Below are 17,136 nucleotides of genomic sequence, written 5' to 3'. Positions count from 1 at the left end.
ATCATAAAACTCCAATTATGCTACACAGCATTCTAAAGGCAGAATTCACTGGTCCCTAAAGAGATCAGTTTGAAGATATTTATTTCTCTAATATTCTGTGAACAATCAGTTCAATTCCTCCAGCATTTAATTCAGGTACTGTCCAAATTCCTTCAGGTGACATTACATTTCATCTTCTGATGGATCAGCATCTGCTACATTGATTTCTCTCAACTGCTTTATGTTCATTCACGTCTCAAAGATGATTCAAGTTCCTGGATGAGGTTTCACACAAATCTTTCAAGATGGCGTGACAAGTTGTGAAATTTATTTTTACAAAAGAATTAAAGATTCTTGGCTGAAGAAATAGTGTTATGAAGCACAAAAAAACTTCTTAAATCCAACGGTTGGAAAGAGACTTGAGAATGAGTCTGGCTTTTCAAACTATTCTGTCTATGCTCATTGCAAAAGATTCTTATTCCTCTGCTCTTTGGACAAGAGCAGGTAGGTGTCTTTTAATTTAATATATTTATCCGATTCCCCAAATTCCTTATTATTGATTTTATTTCTATCACTCTTTTAAACACTATAGTTCTGATCAGAACTTATTGCATTAAAAAAGTCTTAGTAATCCTCATGTTTTTGTGTTAATCACTTGAAATCTGTATTGTCTGGTTCCACATGCTTCTGTGAAAAGAAATTATTCCTTTGCAATTTATCAGTCAAAACCCTTCAGAATATTGAACATTTCTATGAAATATCATCTTTACCATATCTGCTTTAGGAAAAACAATCTCTCAGCATAACTGAAATGCCTCATCCATTTTAAAGTGTATTACCAAAGAGTTGGATATGATACTTCACTATATTTCTTCTTCATTTTCCCAATTGGTTTGAGTGATGAGATGTACCTTCATGGTGCCATTACTAATGTATCTGTCCCTCTTTGATAAGGGGATCAGATCATTTATTTTAGCTTCCCCTGTATGTGGAACCTCAAGGGTCTGGACATCACCCACAAACCACTGACTATTGATACACTGGTAGAGCAGGATACATATCTTGTGAGTGTGCTTCATGTCTGCTGGTTCACAGCTTCCCAGCCTGACAGTTAATGTCGAAAAGTCATCATCTTGCACAACTTCAGGAAGATATATATGGTGCGTGTAGTTTAAAATCTGATGACCTTTTGGAGAATAGTTGACATTCCATTCAGTTTTCAGTTGGAAATGTCTTGTAGATAAACATTTACTAAGAGCAATTTTATTCATTGTTTTATATCCCGAGATGTCCCAAACTTGGCTGAACCTTTCTGAAGTGTAAATCCTCATGGTAAAAGGATTGGCAGCCATATTGTTGCGTTGGCTAATGGTTTCCATTGACAAGACATGAGCTTGGTAGACCAGCAGGCTTTCCCGGCAGAGGTAGGATGCAATGCTGTCAGGTAGGCTTCCCGGGCTTAACAGGTCAAACAGTTTCTCAGGAGGCATCATCGGATACCTAATATGGGCCAACATTTCCTCAGCATAGTTTGGATGCAGGGAGAGCCAACTCACCAGGGCTTGAAAAAGGACCACTTCATCTTCGACCACCATGTCGGATCTTTGGAGCAGTGCAGAGAGTTGATATGGTTCTAACAGTGTCCAGTCTGGTGACTTGATCACAGTGTTGGTATTCCAGGTTATAAACTTAAGGCATTCTTCTTCCAGTTGGCGAAGGCCAATCAGGTTGGCATATTTGTGCCAAGTAATGGCATGGTTATAAGTGCTTGGGGATGTCACATTAACTAACATGAAGCTCTGAGTACTTTCTCTCAGCTCCTGGACGTTGTACTTCTCTGATAAAACGTGAAGGGGTAGCACATTCTCAGTGTCGAGTGTGATTGTCCCACTGTAGAGGTAACTCACAAATTCTTCAAAGTGGGCAAGACAGTCCTCGTCCTCAGTCAGGTGAACAACATGGTCTACAGAATCAGGCCAACGTTCACTGTCGAGCATGGATTTGAAGACATCACTGTGCACAGCCAAGACAAATCTGTGAGCTTTCAGGGCAAGCTTACAGTTCACCATCAAATTGATGTCACTGAGTTGATTATTGTTGAAAAGTTTGGAGATGGTCTCCATCAGTTTACTCTGATGCTGCAGAGTCTCTGAGGGCACGTTTGCATCCATCACCTGGCAGAAAAGGGAAAAAGAACAGAGTTAACAATGCAAAGTGACCAGATGTTCCGTCTTCTCTGTCTGCCTTTGCTGTCACTGTCTTTGGCTTTGCCTCTCCTCCATGACTGTTTTTGTCACTGTCTTTTGTCCTCTATATCTGTCTGTCCCTACCTTTGTTAGCCCTCTGTCTGCTATCTTTTCTCTTTTTTGCTGACTTTTTTTTCTCTCTCTGCTCCCGAGTCTGTTTCTTATACTTATTTGACCTTTCTTTCTTGGTCTCCCTCTGTCTTTTTGTCTCGCCTTCCATCTTTGCTATCACATTTTGTGTTTTGCTGATGTGTCTATAGGGGAATCTTATCGGGGTTTGAGTGACAAGGGTTCTGGTGAGATATGTGGCAGAAGCAGACATGAAGTCTGACAAGGGCCAGCCCAACTCAAAATCATCTTCATTTTTGTTTTTCACAAGCAGTATGATGCTGCACATGTAACTTCTATTATAATTGATAAAGTTGTGTCCTGAATGGCTTCTTAAACAGCCAATTAACCTGTTGTGCTACCTTCTGGAATCTGTTGTAAATATCCAAAAATCCCTTTGGTTTTCTGAGTTTCCTATTTTCCTGCCATTCCTTGAGTACTACTTTGTATTCTTACTTCTTCTAATGTCCATCACCTCACAATTTTCTGGGTTAAATTCACTCTGCTATTTAGATGCCCATCTGACCAATCCATCTTTGTCTTCCTGTAACCTAAGTCTTTCTTCCTTACTATCACCACCTGGTCAATCTTTGTGTCTTTTGCAAACTTAATTACTATCCCTCTTCACATTCTTATCCATATCATTGATATAAAGCACAATCAATAAAGCACCCAGCACTACTTCCTGTAATACATCACTACACATCAGCCTCCAATCACACAAACAGCCTTTGACTGCCACTCTCTCTCTCTCTCTCATACTGTGATGAATGTGGTTGGATGTGTGCTGCCCCTTTAAGTAAGAGGGTCAGGTGATCCAGAGATGCACAGAAGGAGAGATAGTCTAAACCTTGATAGTGGAGCTGAAAGACCTATAATAACGTGTACCCTGTTTATCTACAAACCTGATCACCTCTTCAAAAATGCAATCAAATGTATTAGGAGAAAGTGAGGACTGCAGATGCTGCAGATCAGAGCTTAAAAATGTGTTGCTGGAAAAGCGCAGCAGGTCAGGCAGCATCAAAGGAACAGGAGAATCGATGTTTCGGGCATAAGCCCTTCTTCAGGAATGAGGAGGGTGTGCCAAGCAGGCTAAGATAAAAGATAGGGAGGAGGGACTTGGGGGAGGGGCGCTGGGAATACGATAGTGGAACAAGATTAAGCTGATGGTGATAAGTCGGATTCTCCTGTTCCTTTGATGCTACCTGACCTGCTGCGCTTCTCCAGCAACACTTTTTAAGCTCTAATTAAATTTATTAGGCATGACCTCCTCTGACAGAGCCAATCTGATTATCCTTAAACAAACCTTGTCGCTCATTCAGAATTTTCTTCAATAGTTTCCCTACCGCTGATGTGAGACTCACTGGTCTGTATTCCTTTGTTTATCTTTTCCACCTTTCTTGAAAAGTCGAAACACATTCTCTGTGTTTGTGAATAAGGAAGGATAAGTGTGTCATGAATTCTGGAGTTTTGGTTGGGACAACCCTGGGGCAATTGTGTCTGGACAGGCCAGAGGCACATTGATCCTCTTGGGCTTGATCTTCCAAGCTGGGGTCAGGTGGCGGTTGAAGGTCTGGTCACCTCTGCAGTGACTTGAGTACAAAGTGAAGAGGGACCTTCATGTTTCCACATGTGGCTGGGTGCCTCATGACACCACCCTGTCTCTTTGTGAAGAGGGTGAATGCAAATTGTAACCAGTGTCCCCCACCCCCGTTGCCATGGCTTGAGTCCTAGATATCAATGTGTGGGGCGATGGAATGCAGACGGCTGCCTCTCGCAAACAGCCTCTGAGCATGCTGGGCCTAGCTCACCTTGGCAGCCACCAATCCACCTGAGATGGCAGTCAAATGGTCACAGGGTTTACTGCATTTAATGCAGCTTCTGGGCAATGAGGAGTATTGCAGCCCATGTGCCTGTCTTCCACTGCTGGTCAGCTTTGAGCATTTGGATGAAGTCCCTTATTGTCAATATCACAGGGTCTACTCCTGCTTGAGGCTGAGCAGATGCCTCATCGCCTTCAGTTCTCTGAGTGCCAGTGGCCTGGGCCATTTCTTACTTGGACTAGCTATGGAGCTGTTGTTGTGAGGTGCTCACCAAATTGGATACCCACACTCTCTGTACCTACAGCTCCTCTTGAGGTTTCAGCATCTTGACAAGATAGAGCTGCAGGAGGGGGCCATGCTGATGCTTCCTCAGAGGCCTCTGTACGCCCGTCCTCAGAGGTTGAGAGTGGCACTTTTGTGGGAACCAGGCATTTCTCAGCAGAAGTTAAGGACAGGCTAGCAGATTCTTCAAGAGAAAAAGGATTAAAAGCAAAATGCATAAGATGCTAGAAATCTGAAGCAATACAAAGAGTGCCAGAGTACCTCAGCAGGTCTGAAAGCATCTGTGGAGAGTGAACTCAGATTGATGATTCAAGTCCATTATGAATGTTTGCTGGAATGAAAGAGAGGGAAGGTGTCACGGTCAGTCATTAGAAGTAGTAAAAATGATTGATTGAGGGGGACAGCTGGGTTCATATGAGATCTCAGTGGGATGAAGAGTGATATCTACCCAGTTGGCGGGATATGTATGCTTTTTGTATTCCCACAATGGCAGTCCCAGTTTTCCTGGGAGGAGTAGGTGAGGTTGTGGATGTCAGGCACCCCTCCAAATAGAGATGCAATCTCTGCCCTGTTAGGGTTGTGTCTTCTCCTGCAATGGGATGACATGATCTACATGGGTGGCATGAGTGGAAAATGGGGTTGGGAATACCGAATGACTGAGGAGGCAATACAGAAGGCATGTATGGTCCATGCTGTGGAGGTTCAGAGTTCTGACTGGGGTCTGGGGGTAGGGGAGCGTGTGGAAGGTGGATCTGTAGACAAAGTGTGGGAAAGCTTGCATTCAATCCTGCCAGCGACAGAGAATGAGATTAGTAAGAGGCAGTGCAGGAGTAGAGACAGACAAAGACCCTGTGTGCTAGTCCAAATGCACAAGGCTTTAAGGGTGGCATGGGCATAGGGGATGCCTGTGCCTTAGCAGATACCCAAAGTGATGTGTAGTTATGGAACGACATGGTAGAATGAGTTGGAAATTAGACATCAGAGATGCCTTAGAGATGGGTAGGTAATTAGTGCTGTTTTAATCTGGTGTATTCTACATTGCAGAGGCTGAGCACCAGCTCTCTGTTATCTCCTGTTATCTCCCCCTGGTCCATGACCCCGTCATGGAACCTCATTTCACCTGGTGATCTCCTCCTCACTGCCTCCAAACTGATGGAAGAGCTCGCTTCTACTTCCTCCTGTAAATCCACAAACAGGAGTGCCAAGGCAGACCCATTGCTTCTATATGCTCCTGCCCCTGAGAGCTCATTTCCAGTTTGAAGGTTCCAGCTACCTCCTCTTCCCCATGGAGTGCAATCCCTCTGCATGACCATCACCCATCCGGTTACTCTCAGGGATCTCCACTTCTTCCCGGAACAAAGGCCTGAACTCTCCCCATTCGCCACCATCCTTGTCCGCCTGGCTGAGCACGTCCTCACCATGAACAACTTCTCTTCTAACTCCTTTCATTTTCTTCAGGTTAGAGGGTGCCCATGGGTATCCGCCTGGACCCTTGTTATGCTTGTCTCAGAGTGGGGTATGTGGAATATTCCTTATTCCAGTCATCCTCTGGTCCCCCTCACAACTTTTTCTCTGACATATCGATGATATAATTGCTGCTGCTTCCCTCTCTCATCTGGAATTAGAAAAGTTTACTGATTTTGCTTCCAGTTTCCATCCTGCCCTCGCTTTCACATGCTGCATCTCTGATTTCCACCCCCCCTTTTGTTTCTTCAACATCTCTGTTTCCATTTCTGAGGATAGACTGGTCACTGATATAAATGTACTGACTCCCACAGCTACCTGGACTATACATCCTCAGACCCTGCTTCCTGTAAAGATTCTATTGCATTTCCCCCTGTTGCTCCGTCTCCGTTGCATATGTTTCGATAATGCAAACTTTGGCAAGGCTCCGAAATGTCCACCTTTTTCCTCAAGCAAGCACTGTTGTCGGCAGGACCCCTCAACCAGATCTGCCCCATCTCCCACACTTCAGCCCTCTGTTTGCCATCTACAATGACTTTTCTCTCTGGGACACACTGGTTCACTCTTCCTTCACTCTCAACACCCCCAACAGTCTGATTGCACCCTCCCCTGTAACTACTGAAGTTGTTACACCTGCCCATTTACCTCCTCTCTCCTCAGAATCCAAGGGCACAAACATATCTTCCAGGTGAGGCAGAGCTTCACCTGCACTTCACACAATCTCGGGTCAAAAAGTGTGACACTGGAAAAGCACAGCAGGTCAGGCAGCATCTGAGGAGCAGGCGAGTTAATGTTTCATGCATAGGCCCTGCATCAGGAAAGCTGCCTGACCTGCTGTGCTTTGTAGTCCTCACTTTCTCATTCACACAATCTTGTCCACTGCACTCGCTGCTCACAATGTAGTTTCCTCTACACTGGGGAAACACCGCATTGACTGTGTGATGGCTTTGCAGAACACCTACAAGACCCCCAGCTTCCAGTTGCCATGTCAACTCACCACCCTATTCTCAGGCTAGCTGCAGTGGTCCAGCAAAGCTGGAAGAACACCACCTCAGTTTACAGCATGGGACGCTGCAGCCTTCTGGACACAAAATTGAGTTCAATAACTTTAGGGCTTAAAGTCCCCTATGTCCTAGCCCCCACCCCACGCACAACAGTCCTTGTGCTCCCATCGAGAGTGTAGTACTGAAACAGCACAGCAGCTCAGGCAGCTTCCGAAGAGCAGGAGAATCGATGTTTCAGGCTTTAGCCCTTCATCAAGAATGAGGCTTATGGGTCGGGCCTGAGAGATAAATGGGAGGTGGGTGGTGTTTAGGTAGCTGGGAAAGCGATAGGTGGATGTCGGTGAGGGAGAAGGAGATAGGTCAGAAGGGGGAGTGATGGATGGATCTGGAAGGCGGTGCAGAGTTGGAGGCTTGGGACTGGGATAATGTGGAGGGAAGGGAAATGAGGAAGCTGTTGAAATCCACCTTTAGCCTGCGTGGCTACAGGGTCCCAAGGCAGAATATGATGCATACCTCCTCCAGGCGTCAGGTGGTAACAGTTTGGCGGTGGAGGAGGCCCAGGACCTGCATGTCCTTGATGGAGTGGGAGGGGGGTATTGAAGTGTTCAGCCATGGAGCAGTGGGGTTGGTGGGTGCAGGTGTCCCAGATCCGCAAGAAGGCGTCCTGTCTCCCCGATGTAGTGGAGATCACATCGGGTGCAATGGATGCAGGAGATGATCTTCCCCCGAACTCCACCCTTCCCCCAATTAATTTTTAAACAAGACTCATTCCTGATGAAGGGCTTATGCCTACAACATTGATTCTCCTGCTCCTCGGATGCTGCCAGACCTGCTGTGCTTTTCCAGCGCCACACTCTGGACTCTGAGCTCCAGCATCTGCAGTCCTCATTTTCTCCTTGTGATCCTATCGTCTGCTATTATGCACAAGCCATTGTTAGCTACTCACGGTTTCCATTAACAGCTATTCACCCTCCTCGCCAGATCATTATTGACTCCTTTGTCTGTCCAAAGGCTCTTCTCTCTCTCGTTGGGCTCCTTCCCCCTTCACCTATCCTTTACTCTTTACCCCTCCCTCCTCCCTGCATCAAAATCGACATTTTCCTAACTACCATCAGTTCTGAGGAAGGATCACCGGACCCGAAACATTAACTCTGATTTCTCTGCACAGATGCTGCCAGACCTGTTGAGCCCTTCCAGCAACTTTTGCTTTTGAGGTAATTAATGGAACTAGTTTGCTAAGATAAGGCAAGAAAACTCACTCAGCCTCACAGGGAGAAACGCTCCAAAGTGTTCCATGCAACTCATGAGTTTTGTTTTCTATTTGTCTGTGATCATCTTCCTCTTTTTCTCTCTATTTCTTTACTTTCTTTGTGTCCTTGACTCTCTCTCTCACGCTGCCTGTGCTTTGTATCTGTCTGTATCTCTGTCTCTCATTCTCAATGTGTCTCTGACTTTAGGTGTATGTATGTCTGTTTCTTTATCTTCCTTCCCCGCTATTCCCTATTCTCAGTAACTCCCTTCGTCTGCTTGTCTTTCTCTATCTCTGCTGAGATTTCTGGATGACATTTTGTTTTCGCTGTCTCTCTCTCTTTCTCCCACTCTCTGTCAGTCTATCCCACCTACACCATCGACCCACATTGTATTTCTTTCTCAATTTCCAACTCCCCTCTACTTTTGCAGAGTTTTATAACAAGTCTTTTTCGCAAGATTTTGATTTAATTCTTCCTATATGAAAGAAGTTAGCACTCACCAATGACTTGAACGTTTGAATGAATTTACAGCTGAAGACGGTTAAGCAGCAGGGAGGAAGTCAGCGTTTTGCTTTCAGTTTCATTTCTTTGCATGATTTTTTTTAACGAGAACAGCACCTCATGGAAACCACTAGAAACAACCGAAAAAAAAAATTAACATTTGTACAGAAGTTTTAATTGTGTGAAATTAGATCACAGGCTGCCTCACCTAAAGAAAGAACACGGAGGTAATCCAACAGACTTGCTGAGATTTTCCAGCATTTTCTCTTTTTTGGTAATACAACAAAAATTTACAACGATTATGATTTGGAAGTGCCGGTGTTGGTCCGGGATGAACAAAGTAAAAATCACACAACGCCATGTTCTAGTCTCACAGCTTTATTTGGAGGCACAGGCTTTGTCACAGCTCCGAAAGCTAGTGCCTCCAATTAAACCTGTTGGAATATAACCTGGTGTTGTGTGATTTTTAAATGTATGACAGTTAAGTATTAGCACGATCAATGAGCCTTTTTCCCTTGCGGTGGACTCCAGCCTACCTCATCCATTGTTGGTTTCTGGCATTGAGCAAGACTCTTTGCCACTCTACAGTCAAATTGGACCCTGAACCGAAATTTTGATCTATTTCCTCATATCTTCAAGATACCCTCCTTTCACGTATGTACTAATGTCGACTTCTGGCTCAGCTCAGCTGCTGCTCCAATCAATACTCATACTCAAGAGCACTTCAGTTTGAAATATACATTGTTGTTTCCAAATCTTTCCCCATATCTCTAACCTCCTCTAGTCCTTATCAGTCTTTATGATCCCTGTATGCCTTTATTTGTGCATCTTTAATTTTACTTGCTTTATCATGTTGGGCCTGTCTATTCTCTGCTTTGAAACTAACCTCTGGAATTTCCGCCACCTCCAAAAAGACCCCACTACCAGGGATATATTTCCCTCCCCATCCCTTTCCGCCTTCCGCAAAGACCGTTCCCTCCGTGACTACCTGGTCAGGTCCACGCCCCCCTCTGACCCACCCTGCCATCCTGGCACTTTCCCCTGCCACCGCAGGAACTGTAAAACCTGTGCCCACACCTCCTCTCTTGCCTCTATCCAAGGCCCTAAAGGAGACTTCCACATCCATCAAAGTTTTACCTGCACATCCACTAATATCATTTATTGTATCCGTTGCTCCGGAAGCGGTCTCCTCTACATTAGGGAGACTGGGCGCCTCCTAGCAGAGCGCTTTAGGGAACATCTCCAAGACACCCGCACCAATCAACCATACCGCCCCGTGGCCCAACATTTCAACTCCCCCTCTCACTCTGCCGAGGACATGGAGGTTCTGGGCCTCCTTCACCGCCGCTCCCTCACCACCAGACGCCTGGAGGAAGAATGCCTCATCTTCCGCCTCGGACCTCTTCAACCCCAGGACATCAATGTGGACTTCAACAGCTTCCTCATTTCCCCTTCCCCCACCTCATCCTACTTTCAAATTTCCAGCTCAGCACTGAACACATGACTTGTCTGGACTTGTCTAACCTGCCTAGCTCCTTTTCCACCTATCCACTCCACCCTCTCCTCCCAGACCTATCACCTTCGTCTCCTCCCCCTCTTACCCATTGTACTCTATGCTACTCTCTCCCCGCCCCCACCCTCCCCTAGCTTACCTCTCCACGCTTTCAGGATCACTGCCTTTATTCCTGATGAAGGGCTTTTGCCCGAAACGTCGATTTCGCTGCTCATTGGATGCTGCCTGAACTGCTGTGCTCTTCCAGTACCACTGATCCAGAATCTGGTTTCCAGCATCTGCAGTCATTGTTTTTACCTCTGTAAATTCCTTACCAAGCTACTCAATGTTAACTATTCACAATCACTTGAATACTTTGTGTACATCTTAAACTTAATTAGTCTCAAAAGAGAACAGCATCACAGCAGTGAATGTTTATACATTCTCCATTGTTTTGCTGTGAGAGTGTTTACAAGTCCGAACCAACACCAATTGGTAGTAATTGCCCAGACTTTGTTTTTGAAATTTGGTCACATTTTCAGTGCAACAATCATCTCCATCACTGGGCATTTTTATATGAGACTTACCTGGATTCTAAACCACTATCCCATTGTCAATTTCTGGTGGAGACCAGTTTATAGCAGTGAACCTACCATACCAAACCACACAGTTGAGTCAAGTCCTGAGAGCCAACTGTTCACCACCTGCCCTCATCTCGGCCTCCCCAGCACACCTGGGCCACCCAATTGCATTGGCTCAACTACCTGCTCTCCCTGAATATTAGTACCCGAACAAAACCCAATTTTTCCCACACCAGTAATGTCTTTAACCACTCAGCAAACCTCTGCCACTCTCCCAAATCCACTTCACAAACACATATCAGGACCGCCACTCCCTTTCTGCCAACTCACTCCCTCCCTCCCTCTTACTGGACCTTTTCATTCCTAACTACTCTCTCACTAATCTACTAACCCTTTTGAGACCTACAAAATCTTGCCTGTACTATGCAGCTGGGGTGGGGAAAAGGAATAATGACTTCTCCACTGCTTCTCTTCACCATTTCTTTGTGAGTCTGACATCTGCAGCCAGGTCCTGATGGCACTAAGTCCACAATTATCTTCATAGCGAGCAACAATGGACCCAGCAATGACCAGACTATCTGATCCACTTTATGTGAGATTTTTGTAGTGTCATGGTAATATCATTCATAACCCCAGATTGAGAATGGTGAGCAGTTGACTCTCGGGTCTTGATAATTGACTGGTCAACACTGGCTAACAACGACATCAGTGTTGCTTGTAACCATTGTAACATGAAAGTATAAAAATGTTATATTGAGCGAGGGAACTGAGTCTCACAGACATCTGACGTGAGCTGTTATTAAGAGAGTAACTGCGTCCAATGTGAATTTCAGATTCGGCGTGGTGTCTGGCCTCTCCCACATATGTGGCAGAAGAGCTCTGAAAAAAGATCATTTGTACTCCAGAAAACAGAACTCAAGCCTCCCCTTTGTTATTTATCCCTACAACACAGGTTGACTGCAGTGGTTCAAGAAGGCAGTTCACCAAGACCTTCTCCAAGATAATTAGAGACAGCAATAAATGCTGGTCAGTCAGCCATGCTCATATCCCGTGAACGATTAAAAGAATATGTTAACTGTTTCTGTCTCTGCAGAAACTTCTCTCTAGCAAGTTCTATCTTTATTATGAATGGGATGTTGTTCTTCATTGCAAGAAATTTAACATAAAAGTAAGGATGCTATGATTCTGTCATCTAAAGCATGTGTGACACCCCGTCTTGAAAATTGTTTGTAGAGATGTAAATGTGTTGGGGACACTTCAGAGGGGGTTTAATATATTGATACCTGAATAGAATTCCTTGATTCATGAGAATAGTTAGGGCAGGTTGGACTTGTTTTCAATGAAATTTGGAACAGCAGTGGGTGACTTCATTGAAGTGCATAAAGAGCCTAAAAAATCTTTACAGAATGGAAAGGATAGTTTCTCTTAATTTTGTCTGGAACTAGGTTTGAAAATTAGTCATTTCCCTGTCAGGACAAAGATGAGTTTTTTTTCTTTCTCAGATGGTTGTGCGATTTTAGAACAATCTGCCTCAGATAATATGGCACGTTGGGTCATAGAATATTTTTAGTAGAGGTAGACAGCATTTTAAGGAAAGGGAAGCAAAGGGCATCAGTGTAGATTGGGAAATAATGGCATAGAAGGAAGGTCAGCAGATTATTGCAAAAACCAATTGTAATGTTCTGGGGTACATAGCTAAATGTCTCACCATGGCAGCTCATGAACTTTGAATCCAACATTGAAACCAAATCAACAATTGAAAGCTATCCTAAAAGTGATGATGCAATCGCGATTGACTCTTGTAAAAATTGATTGATTTCCCTGATGTCCTTTAGGGAAGGAAATTTGCTGTCCTAACCTCGTCTGACCTATCTATCTCTCCAGGCCCATAGCAAGGTGATTAAATCTAAACTGCCCTCTGGGTAACTAGGGATGGGCAATCAATGCCACCCTAGCCATTGATGCCCACATCCCATGAATAAATACTGAAAATGTTTGGAAAGTAGAAATTGAAGCAGCCATGATATTATTGAATAATTTTGAGGATTCAAGGGCCAATAGCCCGCATAATGTAAACAAATATGTTATCCTTATTGGACTTTATTGTGAAATAATCATGATTGTGTTCGGAATGATACCAAGAACCAAATTAAGATCGTTAATTAGGCTGATGATGTGGTACTTACACTCATTGGAATCCACATTTATTAGTGCACAGAGCTCCATTCTTTCCAGACAGAAAGAATGTCACGTACTCTGTATCTGTTTCAACAAAAAAGATGACAGCTATTCTTTAGTTTATTCATCAGAGTAAGGCATTGATCAATCAGAATCAATCTATCTGAGTTATATTTCAACAAAGCTTGGCTGTTAACTCTCAGTTGTCATTAACTTTGTGCATTTTCCAATAGCAACAACTTTACTCATCAGAATCCACCTGCTAACCCTCCCCATAAAGCATTGCATTGTTTTCCCCATTTTCATTGGTATTCCTGAAAATTATTCTGATAATTTTAAGACAAAAGCTTATCCATGTAATTGCTCCTCACAATATTAAAAACGTTCTTCTGTAGTCACAATGGATGGATTATTAATTGCTATACAAACTCATGGAGCTCATTAAACCCATATAGGGCAAGGGGTCTGCTAACCTCCGCTGGTTTGGCCTACAAATAATTCTGTGCCTCTAGCATTGGGAATGACTCTGAATTACCACTTGAAATGACCTAACAAGCTACCTAAAATCCAGAACAAAATTTGGAGGAGGTAATAAAATTGGATGTGACATCTTATCTTGAATTGGGCAGCAGAAATTACAATTTTGAATCCAGCTGTATTCACACTACAAAGTCCTCCTTACTTATATCTGGGGATTTGTGCCAAAATTGGGAGAGCTGTCTCAGAGACTAGTCAAGCATCAGCCTTCTATAGTCTCACTAATGGAATCATACCTCATGAACAATACCCCAAGCACCACCATTACAGTAGTCCAAATCCACTGTGAGGACAGGTGTGCAAGAGTGGCAGCGTGGGTCTAAGTTCCATTAAATATCCATTCCAGATCTGCTGAAGTATCATGATGTAAGTTAAAACAAGAACAGGGAAATGTCCTGCAGATTACCACCAACCACTGAGGAATCAATGCTCCTCCATGTTGAAAGCAATTCCATGAAGCACTAAGAGTCTCAAGAACATGGAATGACTATCAATGTCCAACACTATGAGTGAATCAATAATACAACAACGTCCATAAACTGACCAAGTCTTAAAAGACATAATTTCCACAATGGTAAGGAAGCTACCAAAGTGAAACAAGAACTTATTTAACCTCATTCTCACAAACGTACCTGTCACATATGCATCTGAGCATAATAACTTTGAAAGGAGTGGCACTGCACATTCATTATGGAGATGAAGTCCCAAGTTTGCTTTGAGAGTATCCTCCCTCGTGTTTTTATTTGCATGACCACCAGGCTAACGGGGACAAACTTTGAACATATCTAGCAACTCCACACTGTAAATCCATGAAGAACTGCAAATCATCAAGAACAACAAAATTATTTGAAACACATTCTCTGAAACCTCATGTCTCGCATATCTCCCATTCTAAAACTGTTTCCAGACAGGGGATTCACCATGGTTTAATGAGGAATGTAGGGAGGAAGTTGAGGTACACGTAAAGATGAGGTGTCAACCTGGTGAAGTTGCAAGATTTAGATGTCAGACAGCTGAAGTCAGATACTATAGACAAAAGCAAGGCTCTCTCAAAACTAATTGATCAGATGCAAGCTCTGCCATCCTGCCACACCCAGTCATGACTAGTAGTGACAATTAAATAACTAATATGAAGGGGAGATTTGACAAATATTGCCACCCTCATTTCCAAGGAAGCCCAGCACACCAGTGCAAAAAACTGGCTGATGTATTTCCATAAATATTTAGCTAGAAAGATTGAGTGGATGACCTGTATTGGTTTCCTACTGAGTTCCCACTTCACAAATGTCTGTCTTCAACTAACTTGGTGCACTGTATGTGACATCAATAAAAAAACTAGTCAATGACTCTCGTACATCGCATGGATCAGGTTTTGTCCAATGTGTGCAGGAGGGTTTCCTGCCACAGTATGTCGAAGAGTCGGCAAGAGGGGAGGCCACACTGGGTTTGGTGTTTGATAATGAACCAGGCCAGGTATTTGATTTAGTGATAGGTGTGCAATTTAGAGAAAGTGACCATAATTCCATTACATTTAGTTTAGCGATGGAAAGGGATATGTACATGCTACAGAGTAAGTATTGTCGATGGGGAAAGGACAATTATAATGCAATTAGGCAACACTTAGGATGCATAAAATAGGGTAACAAAATGCAGGGGATGGGGATAATCGAAATGTGGAGCTGGTTTAAGGAACAGAAATTGCATGTCCTTGATAGGTATGTCCCTGTCAGACAGGGAGCAAGTGACAGGTAAGGGAACCATGGTTTACCACAGAAATTGCATCTCTTGTTAAGTGGAAGAAGGAGGCTTATGTGATGATGGGACGAGATGTTTCAAATCAAGTGATGGAGAGTTACAGATTAGATAGGAAAGATTTAAAGAGAGAGTTAAGAATAGCAAAGAGAGGACATGAGCAGTCTTTAGCAGGTAGAATAAAGGCGAAACCTAAAACTTTCTATAGGTATGTGAGGAATAAAAGGATGACTAGGTTAAGAATAGAGCAGTCAAGATAGATGTGGGAAGTTGTGTGTGCACCCTGTGGAGATTGGAGAGGTGCTAAATGAATATTTCTCATTGGTTTTCACTAAGGAAAAGGAGAATATTGTAGAGGGGAAGAATGAGATACAACATATTAGATGAGAAAGTATCTAGGTTAGTAAGGAAGAGGTATTATCAATTCTAGAAGCAGTGAAAATAGGTCCCCTGGGCCAGATGGGATTTATCTGAGGATTATCTGGCAAGCTAGGGAGGAGGTGTAGGAGCCTTTGGCTTTGAACTTTGAGTCATCATTGTCTACAGGTTTAGTACCAGAGGATTGGAGGATTGCAAATGTACCTTTGTTCAAGAAGGGCAGTAGAGATGACCCAGGAAATTACAGACCAGTGAGCATTACATCTATTGTTGGAAAAGTAGTAAAAAGGATTATGAGAGATAGGATTTATAACCATCTAGCAAGCGAGAATTTGATTACAGATAGTCAACATGGTTTCTTCAAGGGCAGGTCATGTCTCACAAACGTCATTGAGTTTTTTAAGAAAGTGACCAAGAATGGATGAGGAAAGGGCCGTTGATGTGGTGCATATGGACTTCAGTAAGGCCTTTGATAAATGGTAGGCTGTTAGAGAAAATGCAAAGGCATGGGATTGTGGGTGATTGAGCAGTTTGGATGAGAAACTGGATTTCTGTTAGAAGGTAGCAAGTGGTGGTTGATGAAAAATATTCAGCCTGGAGTCTGGTTACTTGTGGAGTGCAACAAGGATCTGCTTTGGGACCACTGCTCTTTGTCATTTTTATAAATGACTTAGATGCAGGCATAGGTGGATGGGTTAGTAAGTTTTCAGATGACACTAAAGTCAGTGGAGTAGTGGACAGTGTCGAAGAATGTTGCAGATTGCAGGGCGACTTGGTTAAACTATAGAATTGGGCTGAGAGGTGGCAAATTGAGTTCAATGCAGATAAATGTGAGGTGGTACACTTTGAGAAGAATAACAGGAAGGTAGAATAATGGGTCAATGAAAAGATTCTTGTTAATATGGATGTTCAAAGGGATTTTGGAGTCCATGTACATAGATCCCAGAATGTTGTCACACAGGTTAATAGTGCTGTTAAGAAGGCATACGGTGTGTTAGGTTTTTTTTGGTAGAGGGATTGCGTTCTGGAGCCTTAATGTCATGTTGCTACGCTAGTGTGTTCTCAGTTGCAATATTATGTACAGTTCTGGTTGCCCCATTACAGGAAGGATGTGGAAGCATTGGAAAAGGTGCAGAGGAGATTTACCAGGATGTTGCTTGGTCTGGAGTGAAGGTCTTATGAGGAAGGGCTGAAAGATTTAGGTCCGTTTCATTAGAAAGTCGAAGGCTAAGAGGGGATTTGATAGAGACATCCGAGATGATCTGAGGATTAGATAGGGTAGCGAGTGAAAGTCTTTTCCTTTGGATGATGATGTCAGCTTGTACGAGGGGGTATAGCTACAAGTTGAGGGGTGATAGGTTTAAGACAGATGTCAGAAGCAGATTCTTTACTCAGAGAGTGGTAAGGGTGTAGAATGCCCTGCCTGCCAATGTAGTTAACTCAGTCACATTAGGGAGATTTAAACATCCCTTGGAAAAGCACATGGATGATGATTGAATTGTGTAGGAGGATGGGCTTGATTTGTTCACAGGTCAGATCAATATCGAGGGCTGACGGGCCT

At 43.6% G+C, this 17,136-nt stretch overlaps 1 protein-coding gene across 1 annotated transcript; it reads right to left on the bottom strand.

Moving 5' to 3' along the window:
* Positions 1–842: 842 nt before the first annotated feature.
* On the bottom strand, positions 843–8,675 carry LOC132832619 (BTB/POZ domain-containing protein 17-like). Its single transcript, XM_060850702.1, has 2 exons — positions 8,657–8,675; positions 843–2,153 (listed from the first exon to the last, which is right to left on the bottom strand). Exon 2 carries the CDS (start codon positions 2,148–2,150, stop codon positions 843–845), a length of 1,308 nt encoding a protein of 435 aa, XP_060706685.1. The 5' UTR covers positions 2,151–2,153; positions 8,657–8,675.
* Between the last annotated feature and the right edge of the window lie 8,461 nt (positions 8,676–17,136).

This window comes from Hemiscyllium ocellatum, chromosome 35 (genome assembly GCF_020745735.1).
Source record: "Hemiscyllium ocellatum isolate sHemOce1 chromosome 35, sHemOce1.pat.X.cur, whole genome shotgun sequence".
NCBI lineage: Eukaryota > Metazoa > Chordata > Chondrichthyes > Orectolobiformes > Hemiscylliidae > Hemiscyllium > Hemiscyllium ocellatum.
This window is presented reverse-complemented; position numbering and strand designations above follow the sequence as displayed.

What these genes read in the sequence shown, in the direction of transcription:
- LOC132832619 (XM_060850702.1), bottom strand. Translation starts at nt 2,150, where the DNA reads ATGGATGCAAACGTGCCCTCAGAGACTCTGCAGCATCAGAGTAAACTG.